Source organism: Phyllostomus hastatus, unplaced genomic scaffold (assembly GCF_019186645.2).
Source record: "Phyllostomus hastatus isolate PE091 unplaced genomic scaffold, TTU_PhHast_1.1 phas_contig_17, whole genome shotgun sequence".
NCBI lineage: Eukaryota > Metazoa > Chordata > Mammalia > Chiroptera > Phyllostomidae > Phyllostomus > Phyllostomus hastatus.
Window position 1 is genome coordinate 40,487,837 of NW_025333664.1, and position 21,650 is coordinate 40,509,486.

A 21,650-nucleotide genomic window follows, 5' to 3' on the forward strand; every position below is an offset into this window, starting at 1 on the left:
CCCACAGAGATAGTAATGTAATTACTCTCATAATTATCTTCATTAGTGTCAGGCATTATCTACAATTCATTCCTCTGCTTGGAGAGTATGCTTGTTTATTTGCTGTTTTTTTTTCCCTTCTATGATTTGGCTGAGTTCAGAATTTTGTATTTGTAAAGCCACATGCAGGCATCTGTGCTGTGATGCTCTGACATTTTCTCCCCTAAAATAGAGATTGTTGTCTTGCAGTTCCAGAGCTCCTACGCCCATTCCCTGACATCCGCCCTTCATTACTTGGTTCCCGTGCGACCACGACGACAGATTGTCTATCCTCTGGAAAAGCTTGGCATCAATGCTCCATCAAAGGCGGTCTCCAAGGAGCTGGTGAGTAGCTGGGCAGCAGCAGGCAGGAGGCGCAGTGCCAGCTCGGGCAGGCGTGGCAGATGGGGTAGCAGCACTGTCTTCTTGGGAGCAGGCTGCTTATTTACAGGGAGCCTGGCACTCATGCCCTTACAGGGGTGCCTTCGCCCTCAGGTGGTTATTCCACCATAAGCCTAAAACAGGATCCTCACAGTCCCTGGAGTGACAGACCCCACGGGGACACTCACATGCTCTGCTGTGTCTCAAGACAAGAGGCCTGGGGTCAACCTTCTAGCATATTTCTGTTTTCTTTCCCCTTGCTCAAAAGCAGATCCCGCCATTCTATCACGTTTTGCTTTCAAGGCTAAAGTGGCCATTCACAATTTGGACAAAGCTTTCAGAGAAAATTGAGCTGGCTGCATTTAAGATATTTGGGTCTGAGTCCCAAGCCTCTTCTGGGAGTCAGGATGAGTAACAAACATATTAACTGCTCTGGGGCAGTTCACAGGTTTGACCTTAAAATGAACAGCCCCTGAATGCTCTTACTACCAAAACAAGAAAAGGACAGAAATAATACCTAATTTCGCTTCAAATGGAACTGTACATGTATATGTACACACAGACATGTACATGATTTTGTCAAGTTGACTTATGTGTAGGCTCATAGAGTTTTGAATAATACATTTTCACTTAATTACAGTAAAAATTTCCTCAGTGGGCTGACAGTTGTCCATTCGAGAGAGAGAAAAGGAAAGTGGAAAGTTTGAACTCTCCAAATGTTTAGCCAAGAAGCTATTCATCAGAGCTAGATGGTTTAAAATAAACAACTTGTAACAACTTCAGCACTGCAGGAAGTGTACCATCTCACTGCCCTCACTTTACATATGGGTTCCCTGCTGGGGGGCAGTGCTCCACCAAGACCCACTGAGAGGCAGCTGCATACTGTAACCAAGCCAGGTTTCAGTCTAACATTTATATATATATATGTAAACATACATATATGTTATATATATATAAATATATATTTGTAAAATAAAGTATAAATTTATATTTATTTTCTGACAAGCTCTAAATTTATAATTAAGTAGAGACTAAAAATAAATAGCAATTCTTCCCCCTCTTCTAACTCTTGAGTGTAGGAAATGTAAAGCGTATACAAACATAGGGCTTTTCGTTCTGTCTGTGCTGAGGGGCACTAAGACTGATAGGTTTGGAAAAAGTGAAGTCTTTAGAAAATGAGATTAAAAAACAGACAAAATTCAAGCCTGATTATTTTGTTACTAGGTTTAACAGATACTTACATCTTCCCAGGCCAGTGACAGTTTATAGATGGGCACCTACTCCCACATACATATTCAACATTTAGCTGAACAATTTGCAACTCTTGGTTAGTTTTGGATCTTCTGTACCCCCACCCACTTCCCCTTCCTCCTTTATCATTTTAAAGCAATACCCAGATGCATATCATTTCATCAAGGATCAAAGGTGCATTCTCAGGTCACAGGCCTACAGCACTGAAGTTCATACTCTGTCCACTCTAGAGATAAGGGTGCCAACCTCATCCAGAAAACCTTTGGGATGGATACCAGGTGATCTATTTGTGTGTGGAGATCGTGGGAAACAACCCCTTTAGAATGGGAGCTAAGACCCACATGTTTGATGCAAACAGCACTTTGGGGTCAGGCAGGGTGGCTTCATGTGTATCTGTTGGTGAAACACAGCTTTAGCAAGTCATGAAGGGGCTATAGAAGAAAGAGCTGAAGGTACAAAGTACATGGGTGCAGCTTCTGTGTCATATAAGGGTGAGGTCATATAAGGGTGAGGATGAGAGATGCTGCCCTTTTGCAGCCACTGCTGAGACACCTTCAAGTATGGATAGACCATATGACTGGGTCAGGGCACATCAGTGGCAGCCCATGGCTCCAGTGCCTTCAGCCAGTCCTCTGGTGGCATGAGTAGCGGGGTGGAGGCGGGATGGAAGGCAGGAGTACAGAGCTGATGTGCAGATATCAAGAGCACTGTTTTTCCAAATACCAGGCACCTCTTCTTCTCACTTCCATCCCCAAACCTCCAGAGTCTGATGACTTTGAGGTGAGCTGGAGCTTCAGGTGGGAAGATAGCCAGAGGCTGGTATGAATTGACATCATTGCTCACATTTTAAAAACCTGTTCTGTGGTCACGTCAGTGTTCTGTGTCCCTAGAACCCCAACTTCAAAAACATAGCAGAGGATAGATTCTTTAAATCCTGGTCCAGAAAGACAACCACTTACCAGCTGGGTTGAGCTAATGGTTGGTACTTGTTACACTGTGCTGTGTTGTTCATTGTATTGGTGAATTCTGACTTTTTAAGAAGCATCTTTACTGTTACTTGTATTTATTCTTGAGAAGGTTTTAGTAAAGATTTAGATTTAGGAAAAAATTCAGAAATCTTGAAAGTTTGACCAAAGGAGTATCAGGAACATAACCACATGTGACAGGCCTGGATGTTCACAAGTTAAAATACTGTGTTATATTATTTAAACATTTTATTTTTAACATTTTAGGTAGATTTCACATTTTAGGCTGATTATCTCAGATGAAATGAGCCAAATAGAAATTTTTAGGAGGAATTTCTATATAGTCCTAACTGCACTGCCTTTTTTTTTAAGCAGAGTAAATAATGTTGCAGCCATTGAACTAAGTGAGGTTTATCAATTGTCATTACCAAATGAATTCTGTTTTTCCCCCCTTGAAGTTTATATTCCCCTTCCCCAGTACATGGAGTTTTATATGGCCCCTTAGCTCCCTCTCCATGTCTGCATATTTCTCTCACTGGGTACTGATCTTTCATACCTTTTATCCAACTTACACTGCCTCAGAGTGACCATTTGTTCCCTCACTTTCACCTAAGAAGCCAGTCTTCAAGGAAACAGATCACTCCAGACATGAGTAATGGGATAGAAAGCATTTCATCTCGGTGGGTTGCTAATTTGAATCTGGCACAAGGAGCAGTGATTGAAATTCATTACCGCATGGCAAAGAAATATACTCCCTCCCCACACCAAAGCCCTGGCAGTTTCTGCCTGGTTTGGATGACAGGTGTTTCTGCCGCAATATATTCCCTATTGTTTCTATTAATTGAGAGCTTGCCACATATCAGGTCATAAGAAAAGAGCTGGAAAACATGTAAATGATTTTTACCACACATTACAGAGGTAGTCCCCAAGGATTCATCATAATACCTCTATGGTCAATCAGTATGGATGCACAGACAAGAGAGAGGGCTTTTTTTCTAAGACTATAACCATTTGGGATGGAACTGGAAGAGTCATTTCTTAGCTTTAATGGGTTTTCTTGGCCTATGCATTTATATTCTGAGAATTATACCATTGGGAATCTTTTTATTAAATAAATCAACATTGCACACTTGCATGAGAACTATGGTCCAGGGAAACACTCAAAATCTGGCTGAATGAATTGAAAGGCCATGTTAATTAAAGACTACAAGTTGACCCATATTTACTTTGGGGTGGTTCTGTGTATAAGCATGTTTTCTTTCCTTTCTGCCCCTGCTGCAGAGTTTCAGAGATGACTGTGACACAGTCCCTGCTCTCAAAGAGTTTGCATTCTAGTGTCAGTATTAACACAGGTCTGCTCAGTTAGTTAAACCAGGGGTGGGAGAGGACTACCCTGGCCCACGGTTGCAAGAGCCAGACTCAGGAGGAATACCCACGCTGGGGTTAGACCCATTCTACAGATCTTTTGAGAGGTAATGAGTTTGGTCTGAGGCACTGTTCCCTTTCCAACACTGGGATTTAAAGTGACTTTTATGGTATTAAACACCAGAAAATCTTCTTTGAACTTAAACAGCTCCTGTCCTTATTTCAGTATCAATAGATGCTTTCAATCATCCACTTCCATCACTTTAGTTCTTTATTTTGGTTTTCAGTGCTCATAAAATTATAGTGTGAACTCCCCTCACCTCTCTTTTCTCAAAAATATTTTTTGGACCAAATTAATTTCTCATCTTTCAGATGACAGAATCATTTTAGGAATCATACTTTCAGAGCAATCAGTGCCTGTTGTTCTTTTTTTTATGGTTGTTTATTAGAGATGGTCTGTTTAAATCTCCACTAATGAATTCTTTGAGGTCTCTATTTTCCCTTTATCCTTTTCTACAAAGAAAAATGATGGTTTATTTACCCACCCCACTTCTTGGAGCTAAGTGCTGGCCTGCTTTTTTCTGGTATGTGATCTCTCAGGAAGATGTCACTCACTGGCATTCAGTTACCCTTTGAATTGCCCCTTTTCATCCTGGCTGTTCTTACTCAGTCCAGCTATAATTACCATCTGATGGACTGTTACTGGATACTGTTTCACTTGTACATCTGCTGCCCTAGGAAATTGCATTATTCTGCCAGCACCTGCTAGATTTTCCCCAGCTTAATTGTTTCCCAAACGCTTCCTTAAACTTGGAAACTTTCGGTGTCTGTGGTTAGACTGCCCTTGGTTATACTTGTGGTTGGGGTGCATGTGTGTGTGTGTGTGTGTGTGTGTGTGTGTGTGTGTGTGTAAATGTTTTTTTTTTTAACTTTTTTCTTTTTTAAGTATATTTTATTGATTATGCTATTACAGTTTTCCCAATTTCTCCCCCTTTCTCCCCGCTCCAGCCTGCACCCCCCGCAACCCTCCAGCATTCCCCCCCACCATTAGTTTATGTCCATGGGTTGTACATATAAGTTCTTTGAGTTGTCTCTTTCCTATACCAGTTTTGACCTCTCCCTGTCTATGCTATGCCTACCAATTAGGCTTCTTATTCCCTGTACCTTTTCCTCCATGCCCTCCTCCCTCCTCCCCACTGAAATCTCTCCATATCATGTTCATTTCTCTGATTCTGTTCCTGTTCTGGTTGTTTGTTTAGTTTTTGTTTTCACTGTTTTTCTTTTCTTTTAGGTTCATTTGTTGATAGTTGTGAGTTTGTTGTCATTTTACTGTTCATATTTTTTATCTTTTTCTTAGATAAGTCCCTTTAACATTGCATAAAATAAGGGCTTGGTGATGATGAACTCCTTTAACTTGACTTTATCTGGGAAGCACTTTATCTGCCCTTCCATTCTAAATGAAAGCTTTGGTAGGTAGAGCAATCTTGGATGTAGGTCCTTGCCTTTCATGACTTGGAATACTTCTTTCCGGCCCCTTCTTGCCTGCAAGGTTTCTTTTGAGAAATTAGCTGATAGTCTAATGGAAACTCCTTTGTAGGTAACTCTGTCCTTTCCTCTTGCTGCTTTTAAGATTCTCTCCTTATCTCCTTGGGTCCAACTTCTTTGGGACTCTGAGCTTCCTGGACTTTCTGGAAGTCTATTGCCTTCACCAGATTGGGGAATTTTTCCTTCATTATTTGTTCAAGTAAGTTTTCAATTTCTTGCTGTTGATTTTCTCCTTCTGGCACCCCTATAATTTGGATATTGGAACATTTCAGGTTGTCCCAGAGATTCCTCAGCCTCTCTTCATTTTTTATTCTTGTTTCTTCATTCTGTTCCAGTTGGATGTTTATTTCTTCCTTTTGTTCCAAATCATTGCTTTATGTTTTGGTTTCCTTCCTGTCATTGTTGGTTCCCTGAATATTTTGCTTTATTTCATTTTTGGTATTTTTCATTTGTTTTTTCATTTTTCAACCAAGCTCAGTCAGTTCTGTGAGCATTTTGATTACCAGGGCTTTAAATTCACCATCAGGTAGATTGGCTATCTCCTCTTCACTTAGCTTTCTGTCTGAGGCTTTACTCTGTTCTTTCATTTGGACCATATTTCTTTGTCTCGGTGTACCTGGTGAGTTGTAAGGGGGTGGGACCCTAAGTATTCACCTAGGCAGGGCAACCCTCCTAGCTGTGCTAAGGAGCTGTCTATGGGGGAGGGACCAGAGAGGGAAAAGTGCAGCTTGCCTGCTTGGCTCTAGCCCACTTTCTAATGAACTCTCCTGTGAGACTAAGAGTTTCTTCCACCATGGCAACCACTGTAGTCCACAGTCAGTTCTGAGTCTCAGTTTCTGGTTCAGCCAGCTCTGCCCATGCAGTCCTCCCCTCACCTTGTTTCTCTCAGCCGCCCTGCCTTCTTGATCCACCACCTAGCCTTACCAGTCTTACCAGTTTGGTTGTTCTGTTTGACTGTTTCTTTCATTCCTTGATTTTCGGAGCTCCATGCAGTTTAATTTTCTGGCACATCTGCTTGTTTATTGATTTTAGATGGGTCATTATCCTCCTTTTGGCTGTGTGAGTAAGTGAAGGGTTTCTACCTATACCTCCATCTTGGCTGGAACTCCCACATGTGTGTAAATGTTTAAATTCCCCTTTTAGTATTTCCTTGGTAGAACTTTCTAAAAATATAAACCCTATTTTTTTAGCATCATACATGCACTGATCATTGTTCCTGTGGCCATGGTGATATTTTCTTGAAATTAACCCACTTTAAACCCCCATGATGAGTCAAATTTTCATTTTCAAGCCACTTCTCAACCATTTCCTACACTTTTACACTATCTATAGGAAATGTATTTTCTCCTGTTTATGGTGAACTGTTTTCTCTGATATTTTTAGAATAATTTCCATAAATTCCCTCATGAGCTCTTATTTTCTCTCCAAACAAATAATACAAATTCCAAGGTCATCTCTTTCCAATTCTCTGAATACTGTCTAGTTCAGTATTTTACATAGTATATATATTTATACCAGAATGATTTACAAATCTGTGGTTTCTTCTCCTTATTATCATAATCCCTGTTAGAAAGATTACAAAGTAATAAACAACTAATAATAGTATATATTTTGCTTTGCTAAAGGCTTCTCATGAATTACCTCTTATAAGCCTCCTATCAGCACTTAAACAGTTACTGCTACTATCATCCTCAACATATGTAAAGAAAACAGGCTTGCAGGAGGGAGCGTAAATGACTCATCCAAAGGCTAATCAGTGACCAAGCCTTAAACCAGGCAGCTGGATGCCAAAATTTGTACCTTTAGCCACTATATATATATATATATACAGTCTTATCTATATAGTTGAAGTGCTTATATCATGAATTATTGTAGGAAAAGCAAACCACAGAAAGGGAGATGGCTTGACAGAGACCATTTGGAGTCTCCCAAATCTTTGGCACCAGCTACTTAATCAAAAGGTGACCCACAGATAGTTGGCTTTCCCCCAGAGCAGTTTGGATTTTCCTCTCGGCTGAGTCATTCACTCTTGGGTTTCATCTGGTGCCAGCCTGATCCTGGCTGTGCTTGGCTGGGAAGAAGCAGGCATATGGGTTCAGGTTGGTGTGCTGGGGTCAGTTGGGCACAAGCTGATCCAGACTGTCTGCCCTTCTCTCTCTTGCATCAGCTTGTTGTTACAAACCTTCCAAAGTAATAGTGGTGGCTACTGGGAAAGGAGGAGAAAACTTATATAGATTACACTATAAATTTCTCAAGATTCAGTTCCATGTTGTATGTGGCTTCATTGACAGTATATGCACTAGTGGCATGATTGACAGGCCCTGGCCTTATTTAGAAATTGGGCTATGATAAAGTAGCAAAATGGTCTTTAGGGTGTGCTAAGAGAATAAATTGAAAAGTGAATTCTTAACATCTCAGTACTGACAAAAATCAATCCTACATCTTATCCTCATTTTCTAGAACAGATATTATAAGGCAATATTTCTCCTTTCTCCAGACCACCCTCCCTCCTTCCTCATCTCTCTCTAACAGTTTTATTGACATATAAATCATATGTCATACAATTCACTCATTTAAGTTGTATAATTTATTGGTTTTTGAGTATTATATTTAGAGTTAGACAACCATCACCACTACCTAATTTGAGAATATTTTTGTCACCCAAAAAAGAAACCCAGTAGCAGAAATATGCTATGGCCCAAACCCTCCCACCCCCAACCCTAGGCAACTACTAATTTGCTTTCTGTTTCTATTCTCAACATTTGTATAAATAGACTTATACAATATATAGTATTTTTGTGATTGGCTTCTTTCACTTACCGTGTTTTCAAGGTTCATTTGTTCTGTAGTATGTATCAGTACTTGATTCCTTTTTATTGCTAAATAATATTCTATTGTGTGGATATACTACATTTTATTGGTTGGCTGGTGGACATTTGACTGGTTTCCAGTATTTGGCTACTGTGAATAATGTTGCTGTGAACATTCATGCAGAGACGTCTGATCAAGATGGGGGCATAGGTAGACACACTTTACCTCCTTGCACAGCCAGAAGGAGGATTACAACTAACCTCAAAACAAAAAAACACACAGAGTTGCCAGAAAATTGAATTGTATGGAAATCCAAAAACCAAAGATTTAAAGAAGCCATATACATCCAGATGGGAAGGAGGGGAGGAGATGGGGATTCAAGGTGAAGAGGACATGGTGTGGTGGTGGTGAAGCAGCAGTGGCAGCAAGGTGGCTAGCAGTATGGGAAGTCCCACATTCATGTGTGATGGATAAAATTGGGAGGGATATGTTAGAAGCAAGTGATCCTAGCACCAGGCTAGACCGCACAGCCCAGGGTTCCAGCACCAGGAAAATAAAGCCTCATGATTTATGACTGTAAAAACCAGTGGGGGTAGGGGTGGTAGAAGAAACTGCTAGTCTCTTGGGAGAGCCCATTTAAAGGACCTGCACACTCCTACAACAAACACAAACCCACCCACTCTGGGAACCACCACCAGGACAGCAGCTAGAGGGGCTCTAGTTGCATATGGGGAGGGGAGTAAAGTGACTGGAAATGGTGCAGGTGGGACAAGCCTCAGTGACATGGTTCCTTCTCCAACCCCATCCCACATACAGAGCCACAAAGCTGTGAAGTGGGTTGCCCTGCCCTGGTGAATACCTAAGGCTCTGCCCCATAAAACTTAACAGGTGTGCTAAGATAGGCAGTCAAAGTAGGTCTCCCTGACACACAGACACAAACACAAGGAGGCTGCCAAATTGAGGAAACAAAAAAAATATGGCCTGAATGAAAGAACAGAATAAAAGCCCAGAAATAGAACTCAATGAATAGGAAATAGCCAACCTATCAGATGCAGAGTTCAAAACACTGGTGATAAGGATGCTCAGAGAACTCACTGAATATGGCAAAAGCATAAGGGAATAAAGGAAGGCTACACTAAGTGAAATAAAGACAAATTCACAGGGAACCAACAGTGAAAGGAAGGAAGTCAGGGTTCAAATCAATGGTTGGGAACAAAAGGAAGAAATAAGCAAGCAGAAGAGAAAGAAGAAACAAGAATTAAAAAACAAAATCAAAAAACAGAAAACTGAGGGGAGAATAGGAAAGCTCTGGGACATCTCAAAAAGTACCAGTATCCAAATCATAGGGATGCCAGAAGGGGAAGAGGAAGAACAAGAAATTGAAAAATTAATTGAAAAAATAATGAAGGAAAACCTCCCTGATTTGGCAAAGGAAATAGACATGAAAGTACAGAGAGTCCCAAACAAGTTGGACCCAAAGAGGACCATACCAAGACACATCATAATTAAAATGCCAAAGATTAAAGATAAAGATAGAATCTTAAAAGCAGCAAGAGAAGAAAATTACCACAAAGGAGTTCCCATAAGACTGTTATCTGATTTCTCAAAGAAACCTTGCAGGCAAAAAGGGACTGGCAAGAGTATTCAAAGTGATGAAAAGCAAGAACCTCCATCCAAGATTGCTCTATCCAGCAAAGTGATCATTTAGAATGAAAGGGCAGATAAAGTACTTCCCAGACAAGGTAAAAGTAGAGGTGTTCATCATCACCAAAGCATTATTATATGAAATATTAAAGGGGCTTATTTATGAAAAAGAAGATCAAAATTATGTACTTTAAAATGACACCAAACTCACAACTATCAACTAAATCTAAAAAAAATCCAAAAACTATGCAAACAACTACAACAGGAACAGAATCATAGATATGGAGATCATTTGCAGGGTTATCAGCTGGGGAAGAATGGGGAAAGAGGTACAGGGATTAAGAAGCATAATTCATAGGTACAAAATAGGGTGATGTTAAGAGTAGTATAAAAAATAGAGAAGCCTGAGAACTTATATGCATGACCCATGGTCATGAGCTAATGTGGGGGAGGGGGATTTTTGGAGGGGAGGGGGGCTACCAGGTGGAGGGGGAAAAGGGGAAAATTGGAACAACTGTAATTGCATTATCAGTAAAATAAATTTTAAAAACAAAAAAATGATAAAATATCTGTGCACAGGTTTTTGCACAGATTTTTATGTGGATAAAAATTTGTGGATATTTACCCACATAGAAACCTGTGCATCAACTTCTGGCCAAGATGGAGGAATAGGTAGGCAAACTGTGCTTCCTCACACAACCAAAAGAAGACAACAACAATTTAAAAACAAAAAAACACAGAACTGACAGAAAATCGAACTGTATAGAAGTCCGACAACCAAGGAGTTAAAGAAAACGTACTCATCCAGACTAGTAGTAGGAGGGGTGGAGTCCAGCAGCCGGGGCAGGGAGGACTAGAGGCAAGATGGCAGCTGGCAGACCAAGAGAGGTGGGGGATTGTGGAATGGGGCAGAGCATGCAAGGGTGGCAGACTGGTCACTCCCACATTCACACACAGATAAACCAAGTGAAAAAAAGGGGGAGCGGGAACTCCCAGCCTCACAGGAAAGTTTGCTTGAGAGACCCACAGGGTCCTAGAACATATACAAACCCACCTACAGGGGAATCAGCACCAGAAGAGCCCAATTTGCTTGTGGGAAGTGGGGGAAGTGACTGAAATCTGGCAGAGAGAGGAGCAAGAGCCATTGTTCCCTCTCAGACCCCTGCCCCACATACAGAGTCACAACCCAGTGATGTGGGTTACCTAACGTGGGTTACCCCACCTGGGTGAACACCTAAGGCTCTGCTCCTCACTATGTAATAAGACAAGACAAAAAAAATGGCCCAAAGGAAAGACCAGATCAAAGCTCCAGAATAAATATAACTAAGAGATGAAGAGATAGCCAACCTATCAGATGCACAGTTCAAAGCACTGGTGATCAGGATGCTAACAGAATTAGTTGAATTTGGTTGCAAATTAGGTGATAAAATGAAGGCTACACTAAGTGAAATAAAGGAAAATGTAAAGGGAATCAATAGTGATGGGAAGGAAACTGGGACTCAAATCATCGGTGTCAACCAGAAGGAAGAAAGAAACATCCAATCAGAAAAGAATGAAGAAACAAGAATTCAGAAAAAATGAGGAGAGGCTTAGGAATCTCTAGGACAACTTTAAACATTTCAACATCTGAATTATAGGGATGCCAGAAGGAGAAGAGGAAGAGCAAGATATTGAAAACTTATTTGAACAAATAATGAAGGAGAACTCCCCCGATCTGGCAAAAGAAATAGACATCCAGGAAGTCCAGGAAGCTCAGAGAGTCCCAAAGAAGTTGGACCCAAGGAGGAGGAACACACCAAGGCACATAATTACATTACCCAAGATTAAAATGAAGGAGAGAATCTTTGAAGCAGCAAGAGATAAGGAGACAGTCACCTACAAAGGAGTTCCCATTAGACTATTAGCTGATTTCTCAAAAGAGATCTTGCAGGCAAGAAGTATTCCAAGTCATGAAAGGCAAGGACCTATATCCAAGATTGCTCTACCCAGCAAAGTCTTCATTTAGAATGGAAGGGCAGATAAAGTGTTTCTCAGATAAGGTCAAGTGAAAGGAGTTCATCATTACCAAGCCCTTATTTTATGAAGTGTTAAAGGGATTTATCTAAGAAAAAGATAAAAAATATGTACAGTAAAATGATAGCAAACTCACAGTTATTAACAACCATACCTAAAACAAAAAGAATCTAAGCAAACAACTAGAACAGGAATAGAACCACAGAAATGCAGATCACATGGAGTGTTAGCAACAGGGGAGTAGGAGAGGAAGAGAGGGGAAAAAGGTAGAGAGAATAAGTAGCATAGCTGGTAGGTAGAAAATAGACAGGGGGAAGGCAAGAATAGTATGGGAAATGTAGAAGCCAATGAACTTATAAGTATGACACATGGACATGAACTAAAGGGGGAGAATGTGGGTGGGAGGGGGTGTACAGGGTAGAAAGGAGTGAAGGGGGGAAATAGGACAAATGTAATAGCATAATCAGTAAAATATATTTTTAGAAACCCTGTGCATCCGTATTCATAGCAACATTTTCATTTTTCTTGGTAATATGTGTAGGAGTAGAGTTGCTGGATCATATAGTGACTCTGTTTAACTATATGATGAAATACTAAATTATATTTTTAATTTAATCTTCATTGTATTTTCCCCATCACATTTAGTCCCTTATACATCTGTCCCCTCAGCAATCACCTCAGTGTTGTTCATGTCCATGAGTCCTTTTTCCTTTTTGCTCAATCCATCCATTGCCCAACCCCTACTCACTGGCTGTCATCTGCTTTCTGTCTATGAGTCTGTCTCTGTTTTGCTTGCTCAGTCAGCTTGGTCATTAGATTCTGCATACAACTGAAATCATATGGTATTTAATTAGCTTTCTCTGACTTGCTTATCTCACTTAGCATAATGTTCTCCAGGACCATCCATACTGTTGAAAATGGTACCATTTTCTTTCATTCTTTTACTTTTTTGCAGCTGAGGAGAATTCCATTGTGGAAATGTCCCAGACTTATTTTATCCACTCATCTATTGGTAGACACTTGGGCTGCTTCCATAGCTTGGTGATTGTAAATAACACAGCAATGAACATAGGAGTAATTGTGTTCTTTTGAATTAGTGTCTTCTTTTTAAAATTTTTAAGTATATTTTATTGATTATGCTATTACAGTTGTCCTACTTCCCCCCTTAACACCCTGCACACCCTCTCCCACCCACATTCCCCCACTTTAGTCCATGCCCATGTGTCATAAGTTCTTTAGCTTCTACATTTCTCATACTATTCTTACCCTCCCCCTGTCTATTTTTTACCTACCATCTATGCTGCTTATTCTCTGTACCTTCTCCCCCTCCTCTTGCCACTCTCCTGTTGCTAACCCTCCATGTGATCTCCATTTCTGTGGTTCTGTTCCTGTTCTAGTTGTTTGCTTAGTTTCTTTTTGTTTTTGTTTTAGATGTGGTTGTTAACAATTGTAAGTTTGCTGTCTTTTTACTGTACATGTTTTTTATCTTCTTCTTCTTAGATAAATCCCTTTAACATTTCATAAAATAAGGGCTTGGTGATGATGAACTCCTTTCACTTGACCTTATCTGAGAAGCACTTTACCTGCCCTTCCATTCTAAATGAAGACTTTGCTGGATACAGCAATCTGGGATGTAGATCCTTGCCTTTCTTTCATGGCTTGGAATACTTCTTTCTAGCCCCTTCTTGCCTGTAAGGTCTCTTTTGAGAAATCAGCTGACAGTCTTATGGGAACTCCTTTGTAGGTGACTGTCTCCCTATCTCTTGCTGCTTCTAGGATTCTCTCCTTCATTTTAATCTTGGGTAATGTAATTATGATGTACCTTGGTCTGTTCCTCCTTGGGTCCAACTTCTTTGGGACTCTCTGAGCTTCCTGGACTTCCTGGAAGTCTATTTCTTTTGCCAGATTGGGGGAGTTCTCCTTCATTATTTGTTCAAATAAGTTTTCAATTTCTTGCTCTTCCTCTTCTCCTGTTGCTACCCCTATAATTTGGATGTTGGAATGTTTAAAGATGTCTTCAAGGTTCCTAAGCCTCTCCTCATTTTTTGAATTCTTATTTCTTCATTCTTTTCTGATTGGATGTTTCTTTCTTCCTTCTGGTCCACACCGTTGATTTGAGTCCCAGTTTCCTTCCCATCACTATTGGTTCCCTGTGCATTTTTCTTCATTTTACTTAGCATATCCTTCATTTTTTCATCTAATTTGTGACCAAATTCAACCAATTCTGTTAGCATCCTGATCACCAGTGCTTTGAACTGTGCATCTGATAGGTTGGCTGTCTCTTCTTCACTTAGTTATATTTTTTCTGGAGCTTTGATCTGGTCTTTCCTTTGGGCCATTTTTTTTTATTTTGTTTTGACATGGCTGTTATGTATGGGAGGCAGAGCCTTAGGTGTTCAACAGGGTGGTACAACCCACATCGCTGGGTTGTGATGCTGTCTGTAGGGAAGGGGTCTGAGAGGGAACAATGGAGCTTGTTCTGCTCTCTGTTGGATTTCAGTCACTTCCGCCACTTCCCTCAAGCAAACTGGGCCCTTCTGGTGCTGATTTCTGGGTGGGTGGCTTATGTACATTCTAGGACCCTGTGGGTCTCTCCAACAAACTCTCCTGTGAGGCTTGGAGCCTCTCCTGGCACCTCAACACCCACAGGTGTTTTCAATCAGTGTTTTGAGGCTGCATTTCCCCATGCTGGGGCCCTGGGTCGGGCGGTGTGTCTTGCTCCCCACTTTCACCTGGTTATCTGCGCGTGAATGTGGGACCACCGGGTCAGCCAGTCCTCTTGTGTGCCAGGCCCCACTCCACAATCGCTTCCTCGCTGGGTCTGCCCGCTGCCAGTTTGTGCCCGGGGTCTGTCAGCTGCTGCCTTGCGTACCTTGGGTAAGCAAGACACTACTTTTTTTGCCGCAACCCTTTTCCACCCAGCTGCCTGGCTCCGCCCCTCCTACCAGTCTGGATGAATATGTCTATTTTGAACTTGGTTGTCGAACTTCCATACAGTCCAATTTTGTCAGTTCTGGTTGTTATTTTGTTTTTAAATTGTTGTCCTTATTTTGGGTGTGTAAGGAGGCACAGTTTGTCTACCTATGCCTCCATCTTGGCTGGAAGTCCTGAATTAGTGTTTTGGGTTCCTTCAGATATATTTCCAGAAGTGGTATTGCTGGGTCAAAAGGCAGATCCATTTTTAGTTTTTTGAGATATCTCCACACTGTTTTCCACAGTGGTTGCACATATTTGCAATCCCAACAACAGTGCAAAAGGATTCCCCTTTTTCCACATTCTAGCACTTGCTGTTTGTTGATTTAATGATGATGGCTATTCTGACAGGCCTGAAATTATATCTCATTGTGGTTTTAATTTGCATTTCCCTAATGATTATTGACATTAAGCATCTTTTTATATGTCTGTTGGCCATCTGTATGTCCTCCTTGGAGAAGTGTCTATTCAGGTCCTTTGCCCATTTTTTAATTGGATTGTTGTTTTTTGGGTTTTTTTTTTTTTTTGGTGTTGAGTTTCATTAGTTCTTCATAAATTTTGGATATTAATCCCTTGTCAGAGGTATCGGTGAATTTCTCCCATTCTGTTGGTTGTCTTTTTATTTTGTTGATGATTGCTTTTGCTGTGCAAACCCTTTTTAGTTTGATGTAGTCCTATTTGTTTATTTTTTTCTTTTGTTTCTCTTGCCTTGGGAAATATATCCGATAAAAAATTTCTACAAGCAATATCTGAGATTTTGTTGCCTATGTTTTCTACTAGGATTTTTATGGTTTTGGGTCTAATACTAAATCTTGAATCCATTTTGAATTTATTCTTTAGTGTGATATAAGAAGGTGGTATAGTTTCATTTTTCCTGCACATATCTATCCAATTTTCCGAACACTATTTATTGAATAAAATATCTTTAGCCCATTGTATGTGCTTGCTTCCTCTGTCAAATATTAATTGCCTATAAAGGGGTGCATTTATTTCTGGGCTCTCTATTCTGTTCCATTGATCTATGTGTATGTTTTTATACCAGTACCAGGGTGTTTTGATTAGTGTGGCCTTGTAGTGTAGTTTGACATTTGATAGCATGATTCCTCCAGTTTTGTTCTTCTTTCTCAGGATTGTTGTTGCTCTGCAGGGCCTTTTGTGATTCCATGTTAATTTTTGAAATATTTGTTCTAGTTCTGTGAAATACATCATTGGAATCTTGATAGGAATTGCATTGAATCTATAGATTGCTTTGGGTAGTGTGGACATTTTAATAATGGTAATTCTTCCTTTGCATGAACATGGTATGTGCTTGTACTTATTTGTAACTTCTTCAATTTCTTTCTTCAGTATCTTATAATTTTCCAAGTACAGGTCTTTTACATCCTTGGTTACATGTATTCCTAGGTATTTTATTCTTTTTGAAACAATTGTGAATGAGATTGTATTCTTAATTTCTCTGTTAGTTCATTATTGGCACACAAAATGCATCTGATTTCTGGATATTAATTTTGTATCCTGCTAATTGCTGAATTTCTTTATCAGTTCCAGTAGTGTCTTGGTAGACACTTTGGGGTTGTCTCTGTACAGTATCAAGTCACCTGTAAATAAAGGCAGTTTTACTTCTTACTTTCCAATTGGGATACCTTTGTTTCTTCTCGTCTGATTGCTGTGGCTAGGACTTCCAGTACTACATTGAGTAAGGGAGGTGAAAGCAGACATCCCTGCCTTGTTCACAATCCTAAGAGGAATGCTTGTTTTTTTTGCCTGTTCAGTGTGATGCTGGCAGTGAGTTTGTCATATACAGTCTTTATTATATTTAGCTATGTTCCCTCTTTTCACACTTTATTGAGTTTTTATCATAATGGGTGCTGGATTTTATCAAAAGCTTTTTCTGCATCTGTTGATATGATCATGTGTTTTTTATCCTTCATTTTGTTTATGTGGTGAATTACATTTATTGATTTGCAAATGTTACACCAACCTTGCATTCCCAGAATAAATTCCATTTGATCATGGTTTATGATCTTTTTGATGATGCATTGCTGTATTTGGTTTGCTGATATTTTGTTGAGGATTTTGGCACCTATGTTTATCAGGGATATTGGCCTATAATTTTCTTTCTTTGTGGTGTCTTTACCTGGTTTTGGAATTAGGATAATTCTGGCCTTATAAAGTGAGTTTTGGAGTCTTCCCTCCTCTTGAATTTCATGAAATAGAGAAGGAGAGGTGTTAGTTCTTCTTTGAATGATTGGTAAAATTCACCTGTGAAGCCATCTGGTCCAGGGCGTTTGTTTGTTGGGAGGTTTTTTTTATTACTGCTTCAATTTTCAGATATTATCTGTTGATTCAGATTCTCTGATTCTTCCTGTTTTATTTTTGGAAGACTGTAGGTTTCTAGGAATTTATCTATTTTGTCCAGGTTGTCTGGTTTGCTGGCATATAATTGTTCATAATATTTTCTTAAAATCCTTTGTATTTCTTTGGTGTCAGTTGTTATTTACCTCTTTCATTTGTGATTTTATTTATTTTTATCCCTTCTCTTTGTTTCTTGATAAATTGGGTTAAAGTTTTGTCAGTCTTGTTTATCTTTAAAAAAACAGCTCTTGGATTCATTGATCTGTTGTACAGTTTTTCTAGACTATTTCTTTTATTTCTGCTATTTTTTATTTCCTTCTTTCTATTCACTGGGCCTTGTTTGTTATACTTTTTCAGGTTCCTTTAAATGTGAAGTTAGATATTTATTTGAGCTTTCTCTCTCTCTCTCTCTTTTTTTTTGAGATAGACCTGTAATGCTATGAATTTCCCCCTTAGGATTGCTTTCCCAGGGTCCCACAGATTTTGGATTCTTGTGTCCTCATTTTCATTTGTTTCCAAGTATCTTTTGATTTCTTCATTCACTGTTTCATAACATGTTATTTATCTTCCAAGTCTTTGCATGTTTTTCAGTGTTCTTCTTGTGATTGATTTCTGTTTTCATAGCATTGTGGTCAGAGAAGAAACTTGATATAATTTCACCCTTCTTAAATTTACTGAGACTTGTTTTGTGTCCTAACATGTGGTCTATCCCAAAAAACTTTCCATGTGCACTTAAAAAGTATGTATATTCTGTTGCTATAGGGTGAAATGCTCTGAAGATATCAATTAAATCCATGTGATTTAGTGTGTCATTTAAAACTGCTATTTCCTTGTTTATTTTTCTGCCTGAAAGATCTATCCATTGAAGTCAATGGGGTGTTTAAATCCCCACATATGAATGTATTTCTGTCGATCTCTCCTTTTATGTCCATCAATATTTGCTTATGTATTTAGGTGCTCCTATATTGAGTACACCTAAATACATAAATACTTGTTGGATTGTTCCCTTCATTATGCAGTGTTCTTCTTTTTCTCTTACTATAGCCTTGGTTTTAAAGTCCATTTTGTCAGACATCATAAGTACTGCTACACCAGGTTTTTTATTTCTTTTTCATTTGCATGAACTATCTTTTTCCAACCCTTTACTTTTAGTCTATGTGTATCTTTCGGTCTGAGATCGGTCTCTTGGAGGCAGCATATATATGGGTCTTGTTTTCTTAATCCATTCAGCTACCTCTGTCTTTTGGTTGAAGCATATAAGTCATTTACTTTTAAGGTGATTATTGGTAGATTCATACATATGTAGTGACATTCTATTGTTAGACTGTTTTTCTCTGGGTATTTTTCTTTCTCTGCTTCTTCCTCTTCCTTCTCCTTCTCTTCTTCCTCCTCCTCTTCCTCCTTCTTCTTCTCCTTCTCCTTCCAAGCCCTTTAACATTTGTTGCAGTACTGGTTTGGTGTTAACAAACTCCTTTAGTTTTCTTCTTGTCAGGGAGACTCCTTATTTCTCCTTCAAATTAAATGATTTTCTGGGTAAATTAGCCTTGGTTGTAGGTCCAGTTTTTCATCACCCTGAATATTTCATGCCACTTCCCTCCAGCCTGAAATGTTTCTGCTCAGTAATCAGATACCAGTCTAATTGGTACTCCCTTGTATATAACTGCCTACTTCTTTCTTGTGGCTTTTAGGATTCTTTCTCTCTCTTTAAGCTTTTTCATTTTAATTATGATGTATCTTGGTATTAGCCTCTTTTGGTCCAACTTGTTTGGGACTCTCTGAGCTTCTTGGACCTGTGTGACTTTTTCCTTCACCAGATTAGGGAAGCTTTCAGTCATTATTTCTTCAAATAGATTCTCTATCTCTTGCTCAACTTCTGGTATTTCCATGATGCAAATGTTGTTATGTTTCATGTTGTCCAAAATGTTTATTAAGTTTTCCTCCTCATTTTTAAATACTTTTTTCTTCTTGCTGCCCTGCCTGGGTGTTTTTTCTACCTTGTCTTCTAAAACATTGGTTTTACCCTCTACTTCTAACCTACTCTTTATTCCTTCCAATGTTTATTTATCTTATATATTGCATTCTTTGATGGTTTGATTGAATATTTTATGGTTTCTATGGCTTTTTTCATGCTGTTCAGTATCCTTATAATAATTAATCTAAACTCTCTCTCTGTTAAATTGCTTGTCTCCATTTCATCTAGTTTTTCTGGAGAATTATCTTATTCTTCATTTGGGGTCAGTTTCTTTGTCTTCCTATTTTGACTGCCTTTTTATATTTTCCACCTTAGGTGTTAATCAACCATCAAACCAATCAGTTGTTGACCTAATTAATTTATAATCAGCAATCTGGCTTATGAACCACAGTGTGGGGCAGAGAAATTCCTGTGTGCAGGGCTAATGCTTTCCCTACCCATAGGCTGGTGCCACTTGGAGAGGAGTGCTTTGCCTGAGAAAGATGGCTCCTGCATTATGGGAAATGACTCAGCATAGGGATCCTGGTAGCTGTTCCTTCTGTACTCTCCCCAGAGCCATCATCCCCAGAATCTCCTTATATGTCTTTAGTCCACTCTGCCCCCTCTGTTGGAGCCCAGGGTAAGTGGCTGCAAATGAAATTTTTTGTGTTAGGCCTTTAAGAGGCTCTACGCATCTCTATCCATCTGTCCCTGGCAGACAGAAACCCTGCTGCCTTTCACAGCTGGATGTTATCTGGCTTCCTTTCTGGCTTAGTGCTTTAGACTGGGGAGACCAGCTTGGGGTTTAGATCCCACATTTCTCAGGGGGAACCCCCAGCCACTGAAGTCCCTCTGGACTTCAGCTGCTACCCGTGGGAGCCCAGCCAGCCCTCTCATGCCTCCTCAACACTCCCTACCAGTCACGTTATATTGAAGTGGTTTCTTCCATCTGTCCATGGTTATAAGGCTTCTCTCCAGCTAGTGTTCAGTTGGTTATTCTGGATGACTTTTCTATAATTTAGTTGTAATTCCAGATTTGTCCAGGTTAGTGTAGCTTCCACTTATTCCTCTGCCATTTTGGATCTCCTCCCAAACTATTTTCCAATGTGGCTACACCATTTTACATATTGTCATTCTTAGATCAGCCCAACATTCCTGCTAGTAAGTGGTAAAGTGCTGGTAAACTCAAGGCCATGGATGGGCACTGTACCTAATTGTCCTTTCAATTTCAGGAGTGGTGCTTTCCCCCTACTTTGGGGGAGCTTTATATTCATATCTGATGATACACCACTAATAAAAGCTACAGTTCTTTCAAAAGCAGAGTTTTTTTTTTCTAAAATATAACCTCCCCTGCTCTTATCTTTCCTGCATCAGCCTTCTGTGAGCCTGCATGGACATTTAGGGGGGATTCCACAGCAAAAAAACAAAAACAAAAAAAAACGTGTATTCAAACTATGGTTGTGACATAGAAGACTTTCTGGGTTTTTAAGCTACTAGCATGTCCTTTGTTTCAGTCCACTTTCAGTAGTGTTATTGCTCTTAAAAAGAGCTGCCACAGCTACTAACAGAAAAAAATAATCCTTGGCATTCTAGGATGCTGATCTGGTTCTTGCACAACCCAGTAGGAGGGGGAAAATGCTTTCTGTTTCCTGCAGAGCCAGGGTAATGAATGGCACTGAGGTCCAGAAGTGCCTCCAGCTACATCAGCCGCTTGCTGCAGTGCTCTGGGAAGCACAGCCTAGCAAGGCTCCTAGGTAGATCTGTGTTCCTGGGGCAGGAACTGGCCTTTACAGCTAAGTGGCTTCTTCAGAATCTGCCTTCAGGGTGGAAAGGTATGACAGCACCAACAGGAGGCTTTGCTTTGTGTATTTTAAAGTAGCTGGAGATGTAAAATGACAAAGGGAACAATCAGAGCTGCAGATGCTGGCTAGAGAAGTTAGATCTTTCCCCCTTTAATTACAAAAAAATGTTGTTACAAAAGCAGTACATGTAATATGGTAGAAATTTTAGGAAAAAATCAATAGAGGAAAATCCATAAAACCTGCAATCCTCTGCTTATAAACTACCTTGTTAATATGTTGTTGTTTTTACATCTAGATTATGTTTTTATTAAAAAAATATACAATTAAATATGTGATCATATGTATGCAGTATTTTGAAACATTTTTTCACTTAATACAGTCATCCCTTATTATCTGTGGGGGATTCATTCCAGGACTCCCATGGATACCAAAATCCACTATGCTCAAGTCCCTCATATAAAATGGCATAGTATTTGTGTATAACCTACACACATTCTTCCATATACTTTAAATCATCTGTAAATTACTTATAATATCTAATACAATATAAATGCTCTTCAAATCATGGTTAAACTG

General features: G+C 39.6%; 1 protein-coding gene across 1 annotated transcript in view; it reads left to right on the forward strand.

The window, feature by feature from the left end:
- Positions 1-21,650, forward strand: part of CFAP61 (cilia and flagella associated protein 61) — a 418,587-nt gene that overhangs the window by 229,290 nt on the left and 167,647 nt on the right. The window contains exon 17 of the mRNA XM_045833360.1: positions 229-363. Coding sequence (XP_045689316.1) covers positions 229-363 — 135 coding nt within the window. The remainder of the gene's footprint in view (positions 1-228; positions 364-21,650) is intronic.